This window comes from Somniosus microcephalus, chromosome 4, assembly GCF_052327205.1.
Source record: "Somniosus microcephalus isolate GS21.2 chromosome 4, FLI_Smic_1.0, whole genome shotgun sequence".
In the NCBI taxonomy this organism is placed as follows: domain Eukaryota; kingdom Metazoa; phylum Chordata; class Chondrichthyes; order Squaliformes; family Somniosidae; genus Somniosus; species Somniosus microcephalus.
The window spans coordinates 63,359,245-63,385,695 of NC_140990.1; the positions used below are offsets into that span (position 1 = coordinate 63,359,245).

A 26,451-nucleotide genomic window follows, 5' to 3' on the forward strand; every position below is an offset into this window, starting at 1 on the left:
GAGAGAGAGAGGGTGGGGGGAGGGGAGAGAGAGAGGGTGGGGGGAGGGGAGAGAGAGAGGGTGGGCGGAGGGGAGAGAGAGAGGGTGGGGGGAGGAGAGAGGGGGAGGGAGAGAGAGAGGGTGAGGGAGGGAGAGACGGGGAGGGAGAGAGAGGGTGAGGGAGGAAAGAGTGAGGGGGTGGGACAGGGAGGGAAAGAGTGAGGGGGTGGGACAGGGAGGGAGAGCTTACCTTCTTCCTTCCTTCGCAGGGGTCCATCGGGCCACCTTCCCCCCAGTCGCTCTCTCTCTTCCCCCCCAGTCGCTCTCTCTGTTCCCCCCCAGTTACTCTCTCTCTTCCCCCCCAGTCGCTCTCTCTCTTCCCCCCAGTCGCTCTCTCTCTTCCCCCCAGTCGCTCTCTCTCTTCCCCCCCAGGTCGCTCTCTCTCTTCCCCCTAGTCGCTCTCTCTCTTCCCCCCAGTCGCTCTCTCTCTTCTCTCCCAGTCGCTCTCTCTCTTCCCCCCCAGTCCCTCTCTCTTCCCCCCCAGTCCCTCTCTCTTCCCCCCCAGTCGCTCTCTCTCTTCCCCCCCAGTCGCTCTCTCTCTTCCCCCCCAGTCCCTCTCTCACTTCCCCCCCAGTCCCTCTCTCACTTCCCCCCCAGTCCCTCTCCCTTCCCCCCCAGTCCCTCTCTCCCTTCCCCCCAGTCCCTCTCTCCCTTCCCCCCCAGTCCCTCTCTCCCTTCCCCCCCAGTCCCTCTCTCCCTTCCCCCCCGTCCCTCTCTCTCTTCCCCCCAGTCACTCTCTCTCTTCCTCCCAGTCGCTCTCTCTCTCTCTTCCAACAACAACATGCCCTCGAAAAAGCCTCGGCACCGCCGGGCACTCCAGCTAGTATTTAATAAATTGGCCTCTACAGCCTTCTGTGGTAGAGAATTCCACAGGTTCACCACTCTCTGGGTGAAGAAATTCCTCCTCATCTCTGTCCTAAATGGCCTACCCCTTATCCTTAGACTGTGACCCCGGTTCTGGTGTAGGAACCGCGGAAGTCAGTAAGCGCACCGCAAGCTCCCACAAACAGCAATGTGATAATGACCAGATAATCTATCTTTTTGTTGGGCTAATTGAGGGATAAACATTGGCTAGGACACCGGGGGATAACTCCCCTGCTCTTTCCCACATTACAACAGTGACTACACTCCAAAAGTACCTCATTGGCTGTAAAGCACTTCAAGACATCTGCTGGTCATGAAAGGCACTATATAAATGCAAGCCTGTCTTTCTCGAAATAGTGCCATGGGATCTTTTATATCCACCTGAGAGAGCAGACAGGACCTCAGTTTAACGTCTCATCCAAAAAATGACACCTCCGACAGTGCCGCACTCCCTCAGCACTGCACTGGAGTGTCAGCCTAGACTTGGTGTTCAAGTCTCTGGGCTGGGACTTGAACCCACAACTTTCTGACTCAGAGGCGAGAGTGCTACCAACTGAGCCACTGGCTGACACTAAAGAACAAGCAGTTCTGACGAAAGGTCATCGACCTGAAACGTTAACTCTGTTTCTCTCTCCACAGATGCTGCCTGACCTGCTGAGTATTTCCAGCATTTTCTGTTTTTATTAAAGAAATGAGGGAGTGATTGCTGACAGGAAGAGTGTTGGGTCGTCCTGCGCATGCGTACCTCCCTGGCGGCTGAGGCGAAACACCAACTTGAGCCACGCACACGTACCAGATGTTGCGGCTCCGCATGCGCAACCGGTGTTCCAACCGTAGGGTTTTGTGCACTGAGCATGCGTGTTGCAGACCGATCGGGATGGGCGATTGTGGAGCAGGAGGGAGAGCGCGGGGGCCATGAGCACATGCGCGGGACTCGGCGTCAACAGAGCACTTTCTGGAGCGCGGGGACTTGTAGGTATTACAGCCGCCATTACTGCTGATCCTTTCAACCAACCTGTGCAGCAGCTGGAGCCTTAAAATCAGCTTCACTGCCCCTAGGTTCGGAAAGGGGAAAATTAAACAACAGTTTGCCTCTGATCCTTTTCTGAACTCAATTTACAGGGTTATAGAAGTGGAGCAGTTACAGGTGGGAAGCTCAGACCAAACATCACGTCAAGATCTGACAGAGGCACTCGATTCATCAGGACCTGAATATCATCGGCCTTTGCACATGGAAGGAGAAAGCAGCGATCGCAGTGATGACAAACCGCACACGTGTTCAGTGTGTGGACGCGGATTCAGCCAATTGCCTGACCTGGTGAGACATGTGCACCGTCACACCGGGGAGAAACTGGGTAAAGGTGGGGACGGCGGAAAGGGATTCAGTTCCCCGTCTGCAATAGAAGTTCAATGGCGAAGTCACACCAGGGACAGTCTGTTCACCTGCTCCGTGTGTGGAAAGGGATTTGTTTGTTCATCCCACCTGCAAACACCAGTGAGTTCACACTGGGGAGAGACCATTTCAGTGTTCTGACTGTGGGAAAAGCTTTAAAAGCCCCGGGGATCTGAAGAAACACCAGCTTGTTCACACTGATGTGAGACCCTTTAACTGTCCTGACTGTGGGAAGAGTTTTAAAAGCCCCCGGGAGCTCAAGCAACACCAGCGAGCTCACACTGGGGAGAGACTGTTCACCTGCTCCGATTTTGGGAAGGGATTCACTCAGACAGCCAACCTGCAGAGACACCAGCACCTCCACACTGGGGAGAGGCCATTCACCTGCTCCATGTGTGGGAAGCGATTCAGTGAGTCATCCAACCTGCAGACACACCAGCTTGTTCACACTGACGAGAGATCCTTTAAATGTTCTGACTGTGGGAAGAGCTTTAAAAGCCCCCAGGAGCTGAAGGGACACCGGCTCCTCCACACTGGTGAGAGGCCGTTCACCTGCTCCATGTGTGGGAAGGGATTCACTCAGTCATCCATCCTCCTGTCACACCAGCTTGTTACATAAGAACATAAGAAATAGGAGCAGGAGTAGGCCAATCGGCCCCTCGAGCCTGCTCCACCATTCAATAAGATCATGGCTGATCTGATCCTAACCTCAAATCTTCTATCACTCACCATCCCACCCGAACCCATGTGATCTCCCGGGAGAGGCGAAAAACCAGATAAAAAACCCAATGGCCAATTTGGGAGAAAAAATCTGGGAAATTCCTCTCCGACCCATCTAGGCGATCGAAACTCTTCCAGGAGATCACTCTGTCCCTATATTTTCTACAGTACTTACCTTCTGTAAAGGCGATCTCCACCCCAGCCAGGAACAGGAATAAAACCATCTCCTGAAATATAACACAGAATTAGAACACAAGAAGTAGGAGCAGAACCAGGCTACACGGCCGCTGGGCCCGCTCCACTACCCACAGGGCCATGACCATTCCGAACCTAGACTCATGTCCAATTTCCTGCCCGCTCCCCGTAACCCTTAATTCCCTTTACTTCTAGGAAACTATTTATTTCTGTTTTAAATTTATTTAATGATGTAGCTTCCACAGCTTTCTGGGACAGCAAATTCCACAAACCTACCACCCTCTGAGTGAAGAAGTTTCTCCTCATCTCAGTTTTGAAAGAGCAGCCCCTTATTTTAAGATTATGCCCCCTCGTTCTAGTTTCACCCATCATTGGGAACATCCTCACCGCATCCACCCGATCAAGCCCCTTCACAATCTTATATGTTTCAATAAGATCGCCTCTCATTCTTCTGAACTCCAATGAGTAGAGTCCCAATCTACTCAACCTCTCTTCATATGACCACCCCCTCATCCCCGGGATTAACTGAGTGAACCTTCCTTGTACTGACTCGAGAGCAAGTATGTCTTTTCTTAAGTATGGACACCAAAACTGTATGCAGTATTCCAGGTGCGGTCTCGCCAATACCTTGTACAACTGCAGCAATACCTCCCTGTTTTTATATTCTATCCCCCTAGCAATAAAAGCCAACATTCCATTGGCCTTCTTGATCACTTGCTGCACCTGCATACTAACGTTTTGAGTTTCGTGCACCAGGACCCCCAGATCCCTTTGTACTACAGTACTTTCCAGTTTCTTGCCATTAAGATAATAACTTGCTCTATGATTTTTCCTGCCAAACTGCATAACCTCACACTTTCCAGTATTGTATTCCATCTGCCAAATCTCTGCCCACTTACTTAGCCTGTCTATGTCACTTTGCAGGTTTTTTATGTCCTCCTCACTCACTACTTTCCCTCCCATCTTTGTATCATCTGCATACTTTGATATGTTACACTCGGTCCCCTCCTCCAAATCGTTAATATAGATTGTAAAGAGTTGGGGACCCAGCACTGACCCCTGCGGAACACCACTAGTTACTGATTGCCAGTCTGAGAATGAACCATTTATCCCAACTCTCTGCTTTCTGTTAGAGAGCCAATCCTCCACCCACGCCAGAATATTACCCCCAATCCCGTGATTTTTTATCTTGAGCAATAATCTTTTGTGTGGCACCTTGTCAAATGCCTTTTGGAAGTCTAAATACACTACGTCCACTGGTTCCCCTTTATCCACCCTGTATGTTACTTCCTCAAAGAGCTCAAGCAAATTTGTCAAACATGACTTCCCCTTCATGAAACCATGCTGAGTTTGTCCTATTAAATTATGTTTATCCAAATGTCCCGTTACTGTCTCCTTAATAATGGACTCTAACATTTTACCAACCACAGATGTTAGGCTAACAGGTCTATAGTTTCCAGCCTTCTGCCTACTACCCTTTTTAAATAAGGGTGTTACATTAGCAGTTTTCCAATCTGCCGGGACCTTTGCTGAGTCCAGGGAGTTTTGGAAAATTATTACCAATGCTTCCACAATCCCTACCGCCACTTCACACTGACGAGAGGCCCTTTAAATGTTCTGACTGTGGGAAGAGTTTTAAAAGCTCAAAGAGCTTTAAGAGTCACCAGCGTCTTCACACTGATCATAGAATCTAACAGCACAGAAGGAGGTGATTCGGCCCATCGTGTCTGTGCCGGCACTTTGAAAGAGCTGTCCAATTTAGTCCCAAACCCCAGCTTTATCCCCAGAACTCTGCAAACTAGTCCTCTTCAAGTACACGTCCAATTACTGTTTGAAAGTTCCTGTGGAACCTGATTCCAGCATCCTTTCAGATGGTGCGTTCCAGATCTTAACAACCCTCTGTGTGAAAACAATTCTCCTCATTCCGCTCTAGTTCTTTTACCAACTATTTTAAATCTGTGACCTTTGGTGACCGACCCACTTGCCAGATTGAACAGTTTCTCCCTACCTGATCGATCAAAACCCCTCATCATTTTGAACACCTCTATTAGGTCTCCTCTTAACCTTCTCTGCTCTAAGGGGAACAATCCCAGCTTCTACAATCTCTCCACATAACTGAAGTCCCTCATCCCTGGTACCATCCTGGTCAACCTCCTCTGTACCCTCTCCAAGGCCTTGACATCCTTCCTAAAGTGTGGTGCCCAGAACTGTACGCAAGACTCCAGCTGAGGCCAAAACCCTGGTTAGACCACAGCTGGAGTACTGTGAGCAGTTCTGGGCACCACACCTTAGGAAGGATATATTGGCCTAGGAGGGAGTGCAGCGTAGGTTTACCAGAATGATACCCGGGCTTCAAGGGTTAAGTTACGAGCAGAGATTACACAAATTAGGGTTGTATTCCCTGGAATTTAGAAGGTTAAGGTGTGATCTGATCGCAGTTTTCAGGATATTAAGGGGAACAGATAGGGTAGATAGAGAGAAACTATTTCCGCTGGTTGGGGATTCTAGGACTGGGGACATAGTCTAAAAATTAGAGCCAGACCTTTCAGGAGTGAAATTAGGAAACACTTCTACACACAAAGGGTGGTAGAAGTTTGGAACTCTCTTCCGCAAATGGCAATTGATGCGAGATCAATTGTTAATTTTAAATCTGAGATTGATAGGTTTTTGTTACCCTGTTGAGATACCGCAGCAAACGTGGGAGTCGAGACCAGAGTTGATGGAACACAACTCTACAAAAATGCATTAGAAACAAAAGGGGGGCTTTTGGCAGTTACAAAAGACTAAAGACAGAAGAAGCCCTAGAGGAGTATAAAAAGTGCAGGGGCATACTTAAAAAAGAAATTAGGAGGGCGAGGAGGGGCCATGAAATAACACTGGCGAGCAAAATAAAGGAAAATCCTAAGATGTTTTATAAGTATATTAAGGGCAAGAGGATAACCAGGGAAAGGGTAGGGCCCATTAGGGACCAAAGTGGCAATCTGTGTGTAGAGCCAGAGGATGTAGGCGGGGTTTTAAATGAATTTTTTGCATCTGTGTTCACTATGGAGAAAGACGATGCAGACATAGAAATCGGGCAAGGGGACTGTGACATACTTGAACATATTAGCATCGAGAGGGAGGAGGTGCTAGCGGTTTTAGCGGGCCAAAAAGTGGATAAATCCCCAGGCCCGGACGAGATGTATCCCAGGCTGCTGTGGGAGGCAAGGGAGGAGATTGCAGGGGCTCTGACACTAATTTTCAGAACCTCTCTGGCCACAGGGGATGTACCAGAGGACTGGAGAACAGCTAACGTAGTACCATTATTCAAGAAGGGTAGCAGGGATAAACCAGGGAATTACAGGCCAGTGAGTCTAACATCTGTGGTGGGGAAATTATTGGAAAAAATTCTGAGGGACAAAATTAATCTCCACTTGGAGAGGCAAGGATTAATCGGGGATAGTCAGCATGGCTTTGTCAAGGGTAAATCATGTCTAACAAATCTGATCGAATTTTTCGAGGGGGTGACTAGTGGGGTGGATGAGGGAAATGCTGTGGATGTGGTGTACATGGACTTCAGTAAAGCTTTTGACAAAGTCCCGCATAGGAGACTGGTCAAGAAGGTAAGAGCCCATGGGATCCAGGGTGCCTTGGCGCGTTGGATCCTAAACTGGCTGAGTGGCAGGAGGCAGAGGGTGATGGTCGAAGGTTGCTTTTGTGACTGGAAGCCTGTGTCCAGTGGGGTACCTCAGGGATCGGTGCTGGGTCCCTTATTGTTTGTGATCTACATGAATGATTTGGATGAAAATGTAAAAGGTATGATCAGTAAGTTCGCAGATGACACGAAAATTGGTGGGGTGGTAAATTGCGAGGAGGAAAGCCTCCGGCTACAGGACGATATAAACGGGTTGGTCAGATGGGCGGAAAAGTGGCAAATGGAATTTAACCCTGAAAAGTGCGAGGTGATGCATTTTGGACGGACAAATAAGGCAAGGGAATACACAATGAGTGGTAGGACCCTAGGAAGTACAGAGGGTCAGAGGGACCTTGGTGTACATGTACATAGATCCCTGAAGGCAGCGGAGCAGGTAGATAAGGTGGTTAAAAAGGCATATGGGATACTTGCCTTCATTAGCCGAGGCATAGAATATAAGAGCAGGGAGGTTATGATGGAGCTGTACAAAACGCTGGTGAGGCCACAGCTGGAGTACTGTGTGCAGTTCTGGTCGCCTCACTATAGGAAGGATGTGATTGCTTTGGAGAGGGTGCAGAGAAGATTCACCAGGATGTTACCTGGGATGGAGCGCCTCAGCTATGAAGAGAGGCTGGACAGGCTGGAGTTGTTTTCCTTGGAGCAGAGAAGGCTGAGGGGGGACCTGATTGAGGTGTACAAAATAATGAGGGGCATAGATAGGGTAGATAAAGAGGAACTTTTCCCCTTAGTGGGGGGGTCAATAACAAGGGGGCATAGATTCAGGGTAAGGGGCAGGAGATTTAGAGGGGATTTGAGGAGGAACTTTTTCACCCAGAGGGTGGTTGGAATGTGGAACTCAATGCCTGAAAGGGTGGTGGAGGCAGGAACCCTCACAACATTCAAGAAGCATTTGGATGAGCACTTGAAATGCCATTGCATACAAGGCTATGGACCAAATGCTGGAAAATGGGATTAGACTGGACAGGGATGGATGGGCGGCGCAGACACGATGGGCCGAAGGGCCTCTTTCTGTGCTGTAAAACTCTATGACTCTATGACTCTATAACTGCTTTAATTTACATCATGGCAAAAAGAAGTGCTTAAAAAGCCCGCGCAACCACTTAAATACTCCCCAGACAGGAAGTGCTCCCGGCAGCCTGTCCCTACGGGAAACAAGCTGCCGGAGGAAAGGGCCCACGGCTGGGGGCGGCTGCTGCCGGCAGTGCGCCTGCGTAAACTGTCCGTGCCGCCGTGAGCGGATTATGTCCAATGGTGGCGTGTCGCCACAAACCAAAGGTATTAAGGGATATGGGCCAAAGGCGGGTGTATGGAGTTAGGTCACAGATCAGCCTGATAATCTACATCCCAGGGTACTTAAGGAAGTGGCCCTAGAAATAGTAGATGCATTGCTGATCATCTTCCAACATTCGATGGAATCTGTAACAACTCCCATGGATTGGAGGGTAGCTAATGTTACCCCACTATTCAAAAAAGGTGGTAGAGAGAAAACGGGGAATTACAGACCGGTAAGCCTGACATTGGTAGTGGGGAAAATGCTAGCGTCTATTATAAAAGATGTAATAGCAGAGCACTTGGAAAACAGTGACAGGATCGGCCAAAGTCAACGTGAATTTACAAAAGGTAAATCGTGCTTGACTAATCTACTGGAATTTTTTTGAGGATGTAACTGGTAAAATAGATAAGGGAGAACTAGTGGATGTGGTGTATTTGGACTTTCAGAAGGCTTTAGATAAGGTCCCGCATAAGAGATTAGCGTGTAAAGTTAAGGCACATGGGATTGGGGGCAAGGAAAGCAAAGAGTTAGAATCAATGGGTCTTTTTCCGAGTGGCAGGCAGTGACTAGTGGGGTACCGCAGGGATCGGTCCTTGGACCCCAGCTATTCACAATATATATTAATGATCTAGACAAGGGAACTAGATGTAATATCTCCAAATTTGCAGATGACACAAAGCTGGGTGGGCGTGCATGCTGTGAGGAGGATGCCGAGAAACTCCAGGATGATTTGGACAGGTTGGGTGATTGGGTAGAAGCATGGCAGATGCAATATAACGTGGATAAATGTGAGGTTATCCACTTTGGTGACAAAAACAGGAAGGCAGATTATCTGAATGGCAATAGATTGGGAGAAGGTGAAGTGCAAGGAGACCTGGGTGTCCTTGTGCACCAGTCGCTGAAGGTAAGCATGCAGGTGCAGCAGGCGGTTAAGATGGCAAATGGTATGTTGGCCTTCATAGCGAGAGGGTTTGAGTACAGGAACAAGGATGTCTTGCTGCAGTTGTACAGGGCCTTGGTGAAACCACATCTTGAGTATTGTGTGCAGTTTTGGTCGCCTTATCTGAGGAAGGACGTTCTTACCATGGAAGGAGTTCAGCGAAGATTCACCAGGCTGATACCTGGGATGGCAGGAATGAAGTATGAGGAGAGATTGGGTCAATTGGGCTTGTACTCACTGGAGTTTAGAAGAATGAGAGGGGATCTCATTGAAACTTATAAAATTCTGGTAGGACTGGACAGACTAGATGCAGGGAGGATGTTCCCGATGGTCGGGGAATCCAGAACCAGAGGTCACAGTCTAAGGATAAGGGGTAAGCCATTTAGGACAGAAATGAGGAGGAATTTCTTCACCCACAGAGTGGTGAACCTGTGGAATTCTCTACCACAGAAGGCAGTAGAGGCCAATTCATTAAATATATTCAAGAAGGAGTTGGATATATTTCTTAAGGCTAAAGGGATCAAGGGGTATGGGGAGAAGGCAGGGACCGGGTACTGAGTTTGGATGATCAGCCATGATCACATTGAATGGCGGAACAGGCTCGAGGGGCTGAATGGCCTCCTCCTGTCCTATGTTCCTAGTGATTTGTAAAGGTTTAGTGTAACTTCCTTGTTTTTGTATTCAATGGCCCTATTTGCAAAGCCAAGTATCCCATACGCTTTCTGAACCGCCTCACCAACTTGCCGTGGTACTTTCAAAGATTTGTGAATATGGACCCCCAGGTCCCTCTGCTCTTGCACCCCCTCAAAATAGTCCCATTCAGATTATACGGCCTCTCCCTGTTGTTTCTCCCAAAGAGCATCACTTCACACTTATCCTCATTTAATTTCATCTGCCTTGTGTCTGCTCATTTCACTCTCTGTCCTTCTTAAATCTGCTACTACTATGCTCACTATTTACTACGTTGCCAAGTTTTGTATCGTCCATAAACTTCAAAATTGTACACCTATGCCCAAGTCCAGGTCATTTATATATAAAACAAGAAAAGCAATGGTCCTAATCCTGACCCCTGGGGGAACCCACTGCATACTTCCCTCCAGTCAGAAAAACATCCCTCAGCACTGCTCACTGCCTCCTCTCCCTTAGCCAATTATATACCCAAATTACCATCATCCCTTTAATTCCCTGTGCTTCTATTTTCCGAGTAAGTCTCTTATGTGGTATTTTATCAAATGCCTTTTGAAAGTCCATATATACATCTACTACACTACCTTCATCAACCCTCTGTTACTTCATCAAAGAACTCAATCAGTTTAGTCAGACACAATTTACTTTTAACAAATCCATACTGCCTGCCCCTTATTAACCCATGCTTCTCCAAGTGAGAATTAATTTTGTCCTTGACAATGGTCTCTAGTCGTTCACCCGTCACTGACATTAGACTGATTGGCCTGTAGTTACCAGGTTTATCCCTCTCCCCTTTTTTAAGCAGGGTGTAACATTTGCAATCCTCCAGTCTTCTAGCACCACTCCCACATATCTGAGGGAGATTGAAAGATTGTGGTCAGAGCTTCTGCTATCTCCACCCTAGCTTCCCTCAGCAATCTAGGATGCATCACATCTGGACCGGGTGACTTGTTAACTTTGAGTGATGACAACCTATTTAGCACCTCCTTTCTATCCATTTTTATCCTGTCCAATTTCTCTACTCCCCCCTCCTCTACTGCGACATTAACTTCATCCTCTTCTTTTGTGGAGACAGATGCTAAGTACTCATTCAGTACCTCAGCCACGCCCTCTGCCTCTGTATGATGAGCTCCTATTTGGTCCCTAATCGGCCCCACCATTCCATTAACTATCCTTTTACTTTTGATATGTTTATAAAAGATTTTTGGGTTCCCTTTTACGTTACCCACTAATCTTTTCTCGTATTCTCTCCCTGGTGTCAGCTGTGGCTCAGTGGGTAGCACACTCACCTCTGAGTCAGAAGGTTGTGGGTTCAAGTCCCACTCCAGGGACTTGAGCACATAAAGCTAGGCTGACACTCCAGTGCAGTGCTGAGGGAATGCTGCACTGTCGGAGGTGCCGTCTTTCTGATGAGGCTTTAAACCGAGGCCCCGTCTGCCCTCTCAGGTGGATGTAAAAGATCCCATGGCACTATTTTGAAGAAGAGTAGGGGAGTTATCCCCGGTGTCTTGGCCAATATTTATCCCTCAACCAACATAACAAAAACAGATTACCTGGTTATTATCACATTGCTGTTTGTGGGAGCTTGCTGTGCACAAATTGGCTGCCGTGTTTCCCACATTACAACAGGGACTTTGAGATGTCCGGTGGTCGTGAAAGGCGCTATATAAATGCAAGTCTTTCTTTCATATATCCTTTTTCAATTTCCCCCGGACTCTCTGTATTCTCCTGGTTTTTGACTGTATTCTGTACCTGACATTTGTCATAAACCTCCTTTTTCTGTTTTATTCTAACCTCTACATCCTTTGTTATCCAGGGAGCTCGAGCTTTGGACGCCCCGTCTTTCCTCCTTATGGGAATATGCTTGGTTTGTACCCGGTGTTAGATTTTGTTTTATAACGTTCCCGTGAAGCGCGTTGGGACATTTTACTATATTAAATACGTTATATAAATACAAATCGTTGTTATTGTCTGAAACTTACAAATTCCACAGAGGAAAATAACAATTTTTTTACTCCGAAATATTAAATATTTTGCTCCACGGAGTTTATCTGCTTTTAGTCATGAATTTAAAAAGTCTCTATTAAAACCTGAGCCAGTGTGTTGTGAGACAAAGAGCCTTGTGTCCAATAAGGGGAATAAAGGCCCACAGCCTCCCCTGGCCCCGGGCCCTGAACAAGGGACTGGAGAAACTCGCTGCCCTGCAGATCAGAAAATCAGCCGGCGCTAGTCCCGCCCCTCGGGCTCCCCGATTGGTTGGAGGACCCGCCGCCGACTCGCTCCTCCAGCCCCGCCCCGCTCGCTCCCTACTGGTCGGAAGTATCCGTCAATCAGGCCGTGGACCCGGGTCACGTGTCCATAGGCGATGACGTCACTGAGGCCGCGATCACGTGTCTCTGAGGAATTCTGACCCGCTCCGCGAGGCTGAATCCGCTCCGTTCGCTTCCCGGGACCCTCGGACTCCCAGGTTTGTGTTTACCGTCATTTATTTCCCCGTCCCTCTCCGCTCGTCCGACTAGCTGAAAAAACTCGCCTTCCGCCGGTAATTCCGACTCTTCAACCGTTAACGACCGTTACCCAGAGTGTAGCCCCTGAACATTAGCACTAGCACCTGGTCCTGGGACTTCGCTGCCCCTGAGCATGCGCACTAGCAGCTGGTTCTGGGACTCTGCCCCTGAGCATGCGCACTAGCAGCTGGTCCTGGGACTTCGCTGCCCCTGAGCATGCGCACTAGCAGCTGGTGCTGGGACTCTTCCTCTGAGCATGCGCACTAGCAGCTGGTCCTGGGACTTCGCTGCCCCTGAGCATGCCCACTAGCAGCTGGTCCTGGAACTCTGGTCCTGGGACTCTGCCCCTGAGCATGGAGGTGCAGCAGGCGGTTAAAAGGCAAATGGTATGTTGGCCTTCGTAGCAAGAGGGTTCGAGTACAGGAACAAGGATGTCTTGCTACAGCTGTACAGGGCCTTAGTGAGACCGCACCTTGAGTATTGTGTGCGGTTTTAGTCGCCTTACCTGAGGAAGGAGGTTCTTGCCATGGAAGGAGTACAGCGAAGATTCACTAGGCTGATACCTGGGATGGCAAGAATGACATATGAGGAGAGATTGTGTCGATTGGGCTTATACTCACTGGAGTTTAGAAGATTGAGAGGGGATCTCATCGAAACTTTTAAAATTCTGTCAGGCCTGGACAGACTAGATGCAGGAAGGATGTTTATGATGGCCGGGGAGCCTAGAACCAGGGGTCATAGTCTAAGGATAAGGGGTAGGACATTTAGGACTGAAATGAGGAGGAATTTCTTCACCCAGAGAGTGGTGAACCTGTGGAATTCTCTGCCACAGAGGGCGGTGGAGGCCAGTTCATTAAATATATTCAAAAAGGAGTTGGATATATTTCTTAAGGCTAAAGGGATCAAGGGATATGGGGAGAAGGCAGGGACAGGGTACTGAATTTGGATGATCAGCCATGATCTCATTGAATGGCGGAGCAGGCTCGAAGGGCTGAATGGCCTACTCCTGCTCCTATCTTCTATGTTTCTATGCCCACTAGCAGCTGGTCCTGGGACTCTGCCCCTGAGCATGCCCACTAGCAGCTGGTTCTGGGACTCTGGGCCCCTGAGCATGCCCACTAGCAGCTGGTCCTGGGACTCTGCCCCCGAGCATGCCCATAGCAGCTGGTTCTGGGACTCTGGGCCCCTGAGAATGCCCACTAGCAGCTGGTCCTGGGACTCTGCTACCCCTGAGCATGCGCACTAGCAGCTGGTCCTGGGACTCTGCTGCCCTGAGCATGCCCACTAGCAGCTGGTCCTGGGACTCTGCTACCCCTGAGCATGCGCACTAGCAGCTGGTCCTGGGACTCCGCCCCTCAGCATGCCCACTAGCAGCTGGTCCTGGGACTTCACTGCCACTGAGCATGCCCACTAGCAGCTGGTTCTGGGACTCCGCTGCCCCTGAGCATGTCCACTAGCAGCTGGTCCTGGAACTATGCCCCTGAACATGCGCACTAGCAGCTGGTCCTGGGACTCTGCTGCCCTGAGCATGCCCACTAGCAGCTGGTCCTGGGACTCCGCCCCTGAGCATGCCCACTAGCAGCTGGTCCTGGAACTATGCCCCTGAACATGCGCACTAGCAGCTGGTCCTGGGACTCTGCCCCTGAGCATGCCCACTAGCAGCTGGTCCTGGGACTTCGCTGCCACTGAGCATGCCCACTAGCAGCTGGTCCTGGGACTTCGCTGCCACTGAGCATGCCCACTAGCAGCTGGTTCTGGGACTCCGCTGCCCCTGAGCATGCCCACTAGCAGCTGGTCCTGGAACTCTGCCCCTGAGTATGCGCACTAGCCGCTGGTCCTGGGACTCCGCCCCTGAGCATGCGCACTAGCAGCTGTTCCTGGGACACTGCTGCCCCTGAGCATGTGCACTAGCAGCTGGTCCTGGGACTCTGCTACCCTGGGCATGCCCACTAGCAGCTGGTCCTGGGACTCTGGGCCCCTGAGCATGCCCACTAGCAGCTGGTCCTGGGACTCTACCCCTGAGCATGCCCACTAGCAGCTGGTCCTGGGACTCTGCTGCCCCGAGCATGCCCACTAGCAGCTGGTCCTGGGACTCTGCCCCTGAGCATGTGCACTAGCAGCTGATCCTGGGACTCTGCCCCTGAGCATGCACACTAGCAGCTGGTTCTGGGACTCTGCTGTCCCTGAGCATGCCCACTAGCAGCTGGCTGTGGGACTCTGCTGCCCCTGAGCATGCCCACTAGCACCTGGTCCTGGGACTCTGCTTCCCCTGAGCATGCGCACTAGCAGCTGGTCCTGGGACTCTGCTGCCCCTGAGCATGCCCACTAGCAGCTGGTCCTGGGACTCTGCTGCCCCTGAGCATGCCCACTAGCAGCTAGTTCTGGGACTCTGCAGCCCCTGAGCATGCCCACTAGCAGCTGGTCCTGGGACTCTGCCCCTGAGCATGCGCACTAGCAGCTGGTTCTGGGACTCTGCCCCTGAGCATGCGCACTAGCAGCTGGTCCTGGGACTTCGCTGCCCCTGAGCATGCGCACTAGCAGCTGGTTCTGGGACTTCGCTGCCCCTGAGCATGCGCACTAGCAGCTGGTTCTGGGACTTCGCTGCCCCTGAGCATGCGCACTAGCAGCCGGTTCTGGGAATTCGCTGCCCCTGAACATGCGCACTAGCAGCTGGTGCTGGGACTCTTCCTCTGAGCATGCCCACTAGCAGCTGGTCCTGGAACTCTGGTCCTGGGACTCTGCCCCTGAGCATGGAGGTGCAGCAGGCGGTTAAAAGGCAAATGGTATGTTGGCCTTCGTAGCAAGAGGGTTCGAGTACAGGAACAAGGATGTCTTGCTACAGCTGTACAGGGCCTTGGTGAGACCGCACCTTGAGTATTGTGTGCGGTTTTAGTCGCCTTACCTGAGGAAGGACGTTCTTGCCATGGAAGGAGTACAGCGAAGATTCACCAGGCTGATACCTGGGATGGCAAGAATGACATATGAGGAGAGATTGTGTCGATTGGGCTTATACTCACTGGAGTTTAGAAGATTGAGAGGGGATGTCATCGAAACCTATAAAATTCTGTCAGGCCTGGACAGACTAGATGCAGGAAGGATGTTTATGATGGCCGGGGAGCCTAGAACCAGGGGTCATAGTCTAAGGATAAGGGGTAGGACATTTAGGACTGAAATGAGGAGGAATTTCTTCACCCAGAGAGTGGTGAACCTGTGGAATTCTCTGCCACAGAGGGCGGTGGAGGCCAGTTCATTAAATATATTCAAAAAGGAGTTGGATATATTTCTTCAGGCTAAAGGGATCAAGGGATATGGGGAGAAGGCAGGGACAGGGTACTGAATTTGGATGATCAGCCATGATCTCATTGAATGGCGGAGCAGGCTCGAAGGGCTGAATGGCCTACTCCTGCTCCTATCTTCTATGTTTCTATGCCCACTAGCAGCTGGTCCTGGGACTCTGCCCCTGAGCATGCCCATAGCAGCTGGTTCTGGGACTCTGCTGCCCCTGAGCATGCCCACTAGCAGCTGGTCCTGGGACTCTGCCCCCGAGCATGCCCATAGCAGCTGGTTCTGGGACTCTGCTGCCCCTGAGCATGCGCACTAGCAGCTGGTCCTGGGACTCTGCTACCCCTGAGCATGCGCACTAGCAGCTGGTCCTGGGACTCTGCTGCCCTGAGCATGCCCACTAGCAGCTGGTCCTGGGACTCTGCTACCCCTGAGCATGCGCACTAGCAGCTGGTCCTGGGACTCCGCCCCTCAGCATGCCCACTAGCAGCTGGTCCTGGGACTTCACTGCCACTGAGCATGCCCACTAGCAGCTGGTTCTGGGACTCCGCTGCCCCTGAGCATGTCCACTAGCAGCTGGTCCTGGAACTATGCCCCTGAACATGCGCACTAGCAGCTGGTCCTGGGACTCTGCTGCCCTGAGCATGCCCACTAGCAGCTGGTCCTGGGACTCCGCCCCTGAGCATGCCCACTAGCAGCTGGTCCTGGAACTATGCCCCTGAACATGCGCACTAGCAGCTGGTCCTGGGACTCTGCCCCTGAGCATGCCCACTAGCAGCTGGTCCTGGGACTTCGCTGCCACTGAGCATGCCCACTAGCAGCTGGTCCTGGGACTTCGCTGCCACGGAGCATGCCCACTAGCAGCTGGTTCTGGGACTCCGCTGCCCCTGAGCATGCCCACTAGCAGCTGGTCCTGGAACTCTGCCCCTGAGTATGCGCACTAGCCGCTGGTCCTGGGACTCCGCCCCTGAGCATGCGCACTAGCAGCTGTTCCTGGGACACTGCTGCCCCTGAGCATGTGCACTAGCAGCTGGTCCTGGGACTCTGCTACCCTGGGCATGCCCACTAGCAGCTGGTCCTGGGACTCTGGGCCCCTGAGCATGCCCACTAGCAGCTGGTCCTGGGACTCTACCCCTGAGCATGCCCACTAGCAGCTGGTCCTGGGACTCTGCTGCCCCGAGCATGCCCACTAGCAGCTGGTCCTGGGACTCTGCCCCTGAGCATGTGCACTAGCAGCTGATCCTGGGACTCTGCCCCTGAGCATGCACACTAGCAGCTGGTTCTGGGACTCTGCTGTCCCTGAGCATGCCCACTAGCAGCTGGCTCTGGGACTCTGCTGCCCCTGAGCATGCCCACTAGCACCTGGTCCTGGGACTCTGCTTCCCCTGAGCATGCGCACTAGCAGCTGGTCCTGGGACTCTGCTGCCCCTGAGCATGCCCACTAGCAGCTGGTCCTGGGACTCTGCTGCCCCTGAGCATGCCCACTAGCAGCTAGTTCTGGGACTCTGCAGCCCCTGAGCATGCCCACTAGCAGCTGGTCCTGGGACTCTGCCCCTGAGCATGCGCACTAGCAGCTGGTTCTGGGACTCTGCCCCTGAGCATGCGCACTAGCAGCTGGTCCTGGGACTTCGCTGCCCCTGAGCATGCGCACTAGCAGCTGGTTCTGGGACTTTGCTGCCCCTGAGCATGCGCACTAGCAGCTGGTTCTGGGACTTCGCTGCCCCTGAGCATGCGCACTAGCAGCCGGTTCTGGGAATTCGCTGCCCCTGAACATGCGCACTAGCAGCTGGTGCTGGGACTCTTCCTCTGAGCATGCCCACTAGCAGCTGGTCCTGGAACTCTGGTCCTGGGACTCTGCCCCTGAGCATGGAGGTGCAGCAGGCGGTTAAAAGGCAAATGGTATGTTGGCCTTCGTAGCAAGAGGGTTCGAGTACAGGAACAAGGATGTCTTGCTACAGCTGTACAGGGCCTTGGTGAGACCGCACCTTGAGTATTGTGTGCGGTTTTAGTCGCCTTACCTGAGGAAGGATGTTCTTGCCATGGAAGGAGTACAGCGAAGATTCACCAGGCTGATACCTGGGATGGCAAGAATGACATATGAGGAGAGATTGTGTCGATTGGGCTTATACTCACTGGAGTTTAGAAGATTGAGAGGGGATGTCATCGAAACCTATAAAATTCTGTCAGGCCTGGACAGACTAGATGCAGGAAGGATGTTTATGATGGCCGGGGAGCCTAGAACCAGGGGTCATAGTCTAAGGATAAGGGGTAGGACATTTAGGACTGAAATGAGGAGGAATTTCTTCACCCAGAGAGTGGTGAACCTGTGGAATTCTCTGCCACAGAGGGCGGTGGAGGCCAGTTCATTAAATATATTCAAAAAGGAGTTGGATATATTTCTTCAGGCTAAAGGGATCAAGGGATATGGGGAGAAGGCAGGGACAGGGTACTGAATTTGGATGATCAGCCATGATCTCATTGAATGGCGGAGCAGGCTCGAAGGGCTGAATGGCCTACTCCTGCTCCTATCTTCTATGTTTCTATGCCCACTAGCAGCTGGTCCTGGGACTCTGCCCCTGAGCATGCCCATAGCAGCTGGTTCTGGGACTCTGCTGCCCCTGAGCATGCCCACTAGCAGCTGGTCCTGGGACTCTGCCCCCGAGCATGCCCATAGCAGCTGGTTCTGGGACTCTGCTGCCCCTGAGCATGCGCACTAGCAGCTGGTCCTGGGACTCTGCTACCCCTGAGCATGCGCACTAGCAGCTGGTCCTGGGACTCTGCTGCCCTGAGCATGCCCACTAGCAGCTGGTCCTGGGACTCTGCTACCCCTGAGCATGCGCACTAGCAGCTGGTCCTGGGACTCCGCCCCTCAGCATGCCCACTAGCAGCTGGTCCTGGGACTTCACTGCCACTGAGCATGCCCACTAGCAGCTGGTTCTGGGACTCCGCTGCCCCTGAGCATGTCCACTAGCAGCTGGTCCTGGAACTATGCCCCTGAACATGCGCACTAGCAGCTGGTCCTGGGACTCTGCTGCCCTGAGCATGCCCACTAGCAGCTGGTCCTGGGACTCCGCCCCTGAGCATGCCCACTAGCAGCTGGTCCTGGAACTATGCCCCTGAACATGCGCACTAGCAGCTGGTCCTGGGACTCTGCCCCTGAGCATGCCCACTAGCAGCTGGTCCTGGGACTTCGCTGCCACTGAGCATGCCCACTAGCAGCTGGTCCTGGGACTTCGCTGCCACGGAGCATGCCCACTAGCAGCTGGTTCTGGGACTCCGCTGCCCCTGAGCATGCCCACTAGCAGCTGGTCCTGGAACTCTGCCCCTGAGTATGCGCACTAGCCGCTGGTCCTGGGACTCCGCCCCTGAGCATGCGCACTAGCAGCTGTTCCTGGGACACTGCTGCCCCTGAGCATGTGCACTAGCAGCTGGTCCTGGGACTCTGCTACCCTGGGCATGCCCACTAGCAGCTGGTCCTGGGACTCTGGGCCCCTGAGCATGCCCACTAGCAGCTGGTCCTGGGACTCTACCCCTGAGCATGCCCACTAGCAGCTGGTCCTGGGACTCTGCTGCCCCGAGCATGCCCACTAGCAGCTGGTCCTGGGACTCTGCCCCTGAGCATGTGCACTAGCAGCTGATCCTGGGACTCTGCCCCTGAGCATGCACACTAGCAGCTGGTTCTGGGACTCTGCTGTCCCTGAGCATGCCCACTAGCAGCTGGCTCTGGGACTCTGCTGCCCCTGAGCATGCCCACTAGCACCTGGTCCTGGGACTCTGCTTCCCCTGAGCATGCGCACTAGCAGCTGGTCCTGGGACTCTGCTGCCCCTGAGCATGCCCACTAGCAGCTGGTCCTGGGACTCTGCTGCCCCTGAGCATGCCCACTAGCAGCTAGTTCTGGGACTCTGCAGCCCCTGAGCATGCCCACTAGCAGCTGGTCCTGGGACTCTGCCCCTGAGCATGCGCACTAGCAGCTGGTTCTGGGACTCTGCCCCTGAGCATGCGCACTAGCAGCTGGTCCTGGGACTTCGCTGCCCCTGAGCATGCGCACTAGCAGCTGGTTCTGGGACTTTGCTGCCCCTGAGCATGCGCACTAGCAGCTGGTTCTGGGACTTCGCTGCCCCTGAGCATGCGCACTAGCAGCCGGTTCTGGGAATTCGCTGCCCCTGAACATGCGCACTAGCAGCTGGTGCTGGGACTCTTCCTCTGAGCATGCCCACTAGCAGCTGGTCCTGGAACTCTGGTCCTGGGACTCTGCCCCTGAGCATGGAGGTGCAGCAGGCGGTTAAAAGGCAAATGGTATGTTGGCCTTCGTAGCAAGAGGGTTCGAGTACAGGAACAAGGATGTCTTGCTACAGCTGTACAGGGCCTTGGTGAGACCGCACCTTGAGTATTGTGTGCGGTTTTAGTCGCCTTACCTGAGGAAGGACGTTCTTGCCATGGAAGGAGTACAGCGAAGATTCACCAGGCTGATACCTGGGATGGCAAGAATGACATATGAGGAGAGATTGTGTCGATTGGGCTTATACTCACTGGAGTTTAGAAGATTGAGAGGGGATGTCATCGAAACCTATAAAATTCTGTCAGGCCTGGACAGACTAGATGCAGGAAGGATGTTTATGATGGCCGGGGAGCCTAGAACCAGGGGTCATAGTCTAAGGATAAGGGGTAGGACATTTAGGACTGAAATGAGGAGGAATTTCTTCACCCAGAGAGTGGTGAACCTGTGGAATTCTCTGCCACAGAGGGCGGTGGAGGCCAGTTCATTAAATATATTCAAAAAGGAGTTGGATATATTTCTTCAGGCTAAAGGGATCAAGGGATATGGGGAGAAGGCAGGGACAGGGTACTGAATTTGGATGATCAGCCATGATCTCATTGAATGGCGGAGCAGGCTCAAAGGGCTGAATGGCCTACTCCTGCTCCTATCTTCTATGTTTCTATGCCCACTAGCAGCTGGTCCTGGGACTCTGCCCCTGAGCATGCCCATAGCAGCTGGTTCTGGGACTCTGCTGCCCCTGAGCATGCCCACTAGCAGCTGGTCCTGGGACTCTGCCCCCGAGCATGCCCATAGCAGCTGGTTCTGGGACTCTGCTGCCCCTGAGCATGCGCACTAGCAGCTGGTCCTGGGACTCTGCTACCCCTGAGCATGCGCACTAGCAGCTGGTCCTGGGACTCTGCTGCCCTGAGCATGCCCACTAGCAGCTGGTCCTGGGACTCTGCTGCCCCTGAGCATGCGCACTAGCAGCTGGTCCTGGGACTCCGCCCCTCAGCATGCCCACTAGCAGCTGGTCCTGGGACTTCACTGCTCCTGAGTATGTCCACTAGCAGCTGGTCCTGGAACTATGCCCCTGAACATGCGCACTAGCAGCTGGTCCTGGGACTCTGCTGCCCTGAGCATGCCCACTAGCAGCTGGTCCTGGGCCTCTGCTTCCCCCTGAGCATGCGCACTAGCAGCTGGTCCTGGGACTCCGCCCCTGAGCATGCCCACTAGCAGCTGGTCCTGGAACTATGCCCCTGAACATGCGCACTAGCAGCTGGCCCTGGGACTCTGCCCCTGAGCATGCCCACTAGCAGCTGGTCCTGGGACTTCGCTGCCACTGAGCATGCCCACTAGCAGCTGGTTCTGGGACTCCGCTGCCCCTGAGCATGCCCACTAGCAGCTGGTCCTGGAACTCTGCCCCTGAGTATGCGCACTAGCCGCTGGTCCTGGGACTCCGCCCCTGAGCATGCGCACTAGCAGCTGTTCCTGGGACACTGCTGCCCCTGAGCATGTGCACTGGCAGCTGGCCCTAGGACTCTGCTACCCTGGGCATGCCCACGAGCAGCTGGTCCTGGGACTCTGGGCCCCTGAGCATGCCCACTAGCAGCTGGTCCTGGGACTCTACCCCTGAGCATGCCCACTAGCAGCTGGTCCTGGGACTCTGCTGCCCCTGAGCATGCCCACTAGCAGCTGGTCCTGGGACTCTGCCCCTGAGCATGTGCACTAGCAGCTGATCCTGGGACTCTGCCCCTGAGCATGCCCACTAGCAGCTGGTTCTGGGACTCTGCAGCCCCTGAGCATGCCCACTAGCAGCTGGTCCTGGGACTCTGCCCCTGAGCATGCCCACTAGCAGCTGGTTCTGGGACTCTGCCCCTGAGCATGCGCGTTCTAAACCCAACAAGAGCGGCGCATGTGGACTTTGAGGTGCCCGGAGAGGAATCTGTCATTTGCCTTTGATCAATAGCCCTCATGGTCTTGAGGACCTCCATCAGGCTGGCCCTCATCCTTCGCTGCTTCAGTGCAAAGAAAAAGCCCCAAACTTCTCCAATCTCTGTTACTAACTGCTCTTTGGAACAGAGGAGACTGAGGGAGATTTGATTGAGGTGTATAAAATTATGAGGGGCCTGGATAGAGTGGGTAGGAAGGACCTATTTTCCTTATCAGCGAGGTTAATAACCAGGGGCCATAGATTTAAAGTAATTGGTAGAAGGATTACAGGGGAGGTGAGGAGAACTTTTTTCCACTCAGAGGGCGGTGGGGGTCTGGAACTTTCTGCCTGAAAGGGTGGTGGAGGCAGAAACCCTCCTCTCAGTTGAAAAGTACTTGGATATGCACATGAAGTGCTGTAACCTGCAGGGCTACGGACCAAGAGCTGGAAAGTGAGATTAGGCTGGAAAGCTGTTTTTCGGCCGGCTCGGGCACGATGGGCCGAATGGCCTCCTCTGTGCCTTAAATTTCTGTGATTCTATGATAACCCCTCCATTGCTAGACAGTCTGGGTCAAAATGGAGTGAAAAAGAGAAACAAAGAACTTAAAGAAAGAAAAGAAAGACTTGCATTTATATAGCGCCTTTCACGACCATCGGACGTCCCAAAGCGCTTTACAGCCAATGAAGTGGAGTCACTGTTGTAATGTAGGAAAAGCGGCAGCCAATTTGCGCTCAGCAACATCCCACAAACAGCAATTCCAAAATTCTATAGATTATGGAACAGTTCCTGCAGATTGGAGGGTGGCAAATGTAACCCCACTATTAGCCTAACATCAGTAGTAGGGAAAATGCTAGACTCGATTATAAAGGATGTGATAACAGGACACTTAGAAAATATCAGTGGGATTAGACAGAGTCAGCATGGATTTATGAAAGGGAAATCAAGTTTGACAAACCTACTGGAGTTTTTTGAGGATGTAACTGGTAGAATAGATAAGGGAGAACCAGTAGATGTGGTGTATTTGGATTTTCAGAAGGCCTTTGATTAAAGTCCCACATAAGAGGTTAGTGTGCAAAATTAAAGCTCATGGGATTGGGGGTAATATACTGGCATGGATTAAAAATTGGTTAACAGACAGGAAACAGAGAGTAGGAATAAATGGGTCTTTCTCAGGGTGGCAGGCGGTGACTAGTGGGATACCGCAGGGATCAGTGCTTGGGCCCCAGCTATTCACAATATATATCAATGATTTGGATGAGGGAACCAAATGTAATATTTCCAAGTTTGCTGACGACACGAAACTAGGTGGGGTTGTGAGGAGGATGCAAAGACGCTTCAAGGCGATTTAGACAAGTTGAGTGAGTCGGCAAATACATGACAGATGCAGTATAACGTGGATAAATGTGAAGTTATCCACTCCGGTAGAAAAAACAGAAAGGCAGAGTATTATTTAAATGGTGATAGATTGGGAAATGTTGATGTACAAAGAGACCTGGGTGTCCTTGTACACCAGTCACTGAAAGCAAACATGCAGGTGCAGCAAGCAGTTAGGGAGGCAAATGGTATGTTGGCCTTCATTGCAAGAGGATTTGAGTACAGGAGCAAGGATGTCTTACTACAGTTATACAGGGCCTTGGTGAGACCACACCTGGAGTACTGTGTGCAGTTTTGGTCTCCTTACCTAAGAAAGGATATACTTGCCATAGAAGGAGTGCAGTGAAGGTTCACCAGACTGATTCCTGGGATAGCAGGACTGTCGTATGAGGAGAGATTGGGTCGACTAGGTCTGTATTCACTAGAGTTTAGAAGAATGAGAGGGGATCTCATTGAAATGTATAAAATTCTCTGTGAGTCCAGGATATAAATTGACAAGATTCTCTCCTCCTGGTTCCTGGCCAAGGGGGCCGCGCATGCGCCCGGCTGCCCCTGAGCCTCTCAAGATGGTGGCCGTTACCCCGGGCCTGTCACCGGGAGAAAGCCCCACAGCTGCCGCCCCGCTCGGGGCAAACGGCCAGCCCGGAGGCTCTTGTTCGGGGCCTGAGGACCACCCCGGGTGTTTGTGAAGCGGATAATGTTGAGTGTTTTAATAATGGGGCCTGGGGCCGCACTCGGGGTGTGAGCAGCCCGCGTCCCCCCCGGGGTTCATTAACCCGCTCCCTGAGCTCTCTCACCTGATGTGTCAGCGGCTGTTGCCAAGGTCCGCGCATGCTCAGCTCACCTTCTGTTGTTCAGGTTTAAAGGTTAAGCCCCGCCCCTCACACACTCCGATTGGTTGGAGGACCCACCGCCCGCTCGGTCCTCCAGCCCCGCCCCCTCTTCCTATTGGTCCGAAGCTCCTGTCAACCACAGGACAGTGTGAGCTGAGCATGCGCGGGACTGACCGGACAGGAGAAACCACAACTGGATCGACACAGCAGAGCCGCCAATCCAGAGCCGGCTTGTATCAGGGCGGGCGCTGGATGCGGAAGTCGGTCCCTGGTCGCCTGTGGAGGTCTTTTTGTTGCTTCAATTTGAGCTGGAGTGGAGATGGAGGAGAAGCTGCTGGGTTTAACCCCCAGTACTTCTGAGCCCAGGAGGACCCAACAATTTCCAATGTGGGGCTGTCAGGGGAGGTGGATTCTGGGGGAGATTGGCCCAGAAATTCAGGTCAGGGGCTTCCCGCGGGTGCAAGCCTCCGACCTGCACTTACCTAGCACGCCGGCCGTTGAGCTGTGGGCCCGCGTGTTAGGGGCGCAGTTGGTTCGATGCGTCCCCTGTGATCACGTGGGCCATGGAGAGCCAATCGGAGGAGGGAAAAGCCCATTCATAAGTCTTGACAGGAATTTTTTTTTAAATCACACTTTTTAAATAAACTATAAATTACATTAAATAACTATTTTAAACAATTTAAATTTTTGGAAAAAATAATTTTATATTCTAACGGGGCTAAAAATAAATTTACCTTGCTTTAAAGTATTTAAAAATAATAAACCTGTGGCAAAAATGGTTTAATTTTAATTAATTGACCACTTACCTTGTAAAAAGCAGGCCTTACACCTGCTTTTTACATTTCTAAATTCTAAAGACTTGCCCTCCCGGAGAAACCTGTAAAAAAAAAAAAAACGTAAATTCAAAGCGCACGCGCAGACTCCCCCGTGCACGCATTCGACCTCTGAACCCGTGCTTTCAGAGGAACGGAAGTGCTGGTTTCCCGCGCATGCGCAGTGCATGCAGGAAACCGGCACTTCCATCGGGCCCACGCGTGAGTACCCCGTGCGTACTCACCCGTGGAGACCCGAATTTCTGGGTCATTAGGTTGTTAAACAGACACTGTCCCTTCAATGTGAAAGAGTATTGTTTTAGGAACAAGTATTTCTGTAGAGGCTTTTAATCTATTTTACATCTGCAGATTTTTTATTCATTCTTGGGCTCTGGGTGTCGCTAGCAAGGCCATCATGTCCAAGGCAGGATGGTTTGTGACTTGGGAAACTTGGAGGTGATGGTGTTCCCATGCACCTTCTGCCTTTGCCCTTCTAGGTGGTGGAGGTCTGGGGTTTGGGAGGTTCTGTCAAAGTGCGAGTCGAGTTGCAGATGTATAAAGTCCCTCTCCTTTGCCCCTCCCCCTGACGCCTCTCTCCCCTCATATAGAGGCCAGAGTTCTTGTGTAGGCCCAGACTGGGTGGTGGGTTCCAGTGAACGAGTGAACCAGTGGGATTTTATGACAATCCAGCAGCTTTCATGGTCACTTTTTTCTGGTGCCGGCCCCACAAATTACCAGATTCATTAAGATCAATTTCGCAATCTGCCTCTTTTTGTGGGTTCTCTCTCACTTCCTTTTTCCTGTTTTAAATTCATTTTACAGGGTATTGGAAGGGGAGGATTTGCAGACAGGAAGATCAAACCAAACATCACATCAAGATCTGACAGAGTCACTCGATTCATCAGGAACTGAATATCATCAGCCTTTGAATATGGAAGCAAATAGCACCATTCACGGTGGGGAGAAACCGTACAAGTGTTCTGTGTGTGGACGAGGCTTCAACCGATCCTCTGGCCTATCGAGACACAAGCGCAGTCACACCGGGGAGAGGCTGTTCACCTGCTCTGAGTGTGGGAAAGGTTTCACTAATTCATCTCACCTACTGAGACACCAGCGAGTTCACACTGGGGAGAGATCATTCACCTGCTCCGTGTGTGGGAAGGGATTCACTCAGTCATCCAACCTGCTGAGACACCAGCGAGTTCACACTGGGGAGAGATCGTTCACCTGCTCCGTGTGTGGGAAGGGATTCACTCAGTCATCCAACCTGCTTAATCACCAGCGAGTTCACACTGGGGAGAGGCCGTTCACCTGCTCCGTGTGTGGGAAGGGATTCACTCAGTCATCCACCCTGCTGACACCAGCGAGTTCACACTGGGGAGAGACCGTTCACCTGCTCCGTGTGTGGGAAGGGATTCACTCAGTCATCCAACCTGCTGAAACACCAACGAGTTCACACTGGGGAGAGGCCGTTCACCTGCTCTGAGTGTGGGACGTGTTTCACTCGTTCATCCCAGCTGCGGGCACACCAACTTGTTCACACTGATAAGAGACCTTTTAAATGTTCTGACTGTGAGAAGAGATTTAAAAGCAAAACACATCTGCTGAGACACCAGCGAGTTCACACTGGGGTGAGGCCGTTCACCTG

The 26,451-nt window shown here is 52.1% G+C and overlaps 3 protein-coding genes across 3 annotated transcripts in view; 2 read left to right on the top strand and 1 right to left on the bottom strand.

Moving 5' to 3' along the window:
- LOC147119055 (uncharacterized) overlaps window positions 1–12,481 on the bottom strand; it is a 21,899-nt gene extending 9,418 nt beyond the window's left edge. The window contains exon 1 of the mRNA XM_085984776.1: window positions 12,285–12,481. The gene's annotated coding sequence lies outside the window, so the exon portion shown is untranslated. The remainder of the gene's footprint in view (window positions 1–12,284) is intronic.
- LOC147119053 (uncharacterized) overlaps window positions 1–26,451 on the top strand; it is an 81,748-nt gene that overhangs the window by 48,714 nt on the left and 6,583 nt on the right. The window contains exons 5-6 of the mRNA XM_085984021.1: window positions 2,404–2,486; window positions 2,643–2,878. Of these exons, the coding sequence (XP_085840147.1) occupies window positions 2,404–2,486; window positions 2,643–2,878 (319 nt within the window). The remainder of the gene's footprint in view (window positions 1–2,403; window positions 2,487–2,642; window positions 2,879–26,451) is intronic.
- Window positions 12,159–26,382, top strand: LOC147119056 (uncharacterized). The gene is made up of 2 exons (XM_085984773.1): window positions 12,159–12,272; window positions 25,626–26,382. The coding sequence occupies exon 2, from the start codon at window positions 25,735–25,737 to the stop codon at window positions 26,287–26,289; it is 555 nt and encodes a 184-aa protein (XP_085840899.1). The 5' UTR covers window positions 12,159–12,272; window positions 25,626–25,734; the 3' UTR covers window positions 26,290–26,382.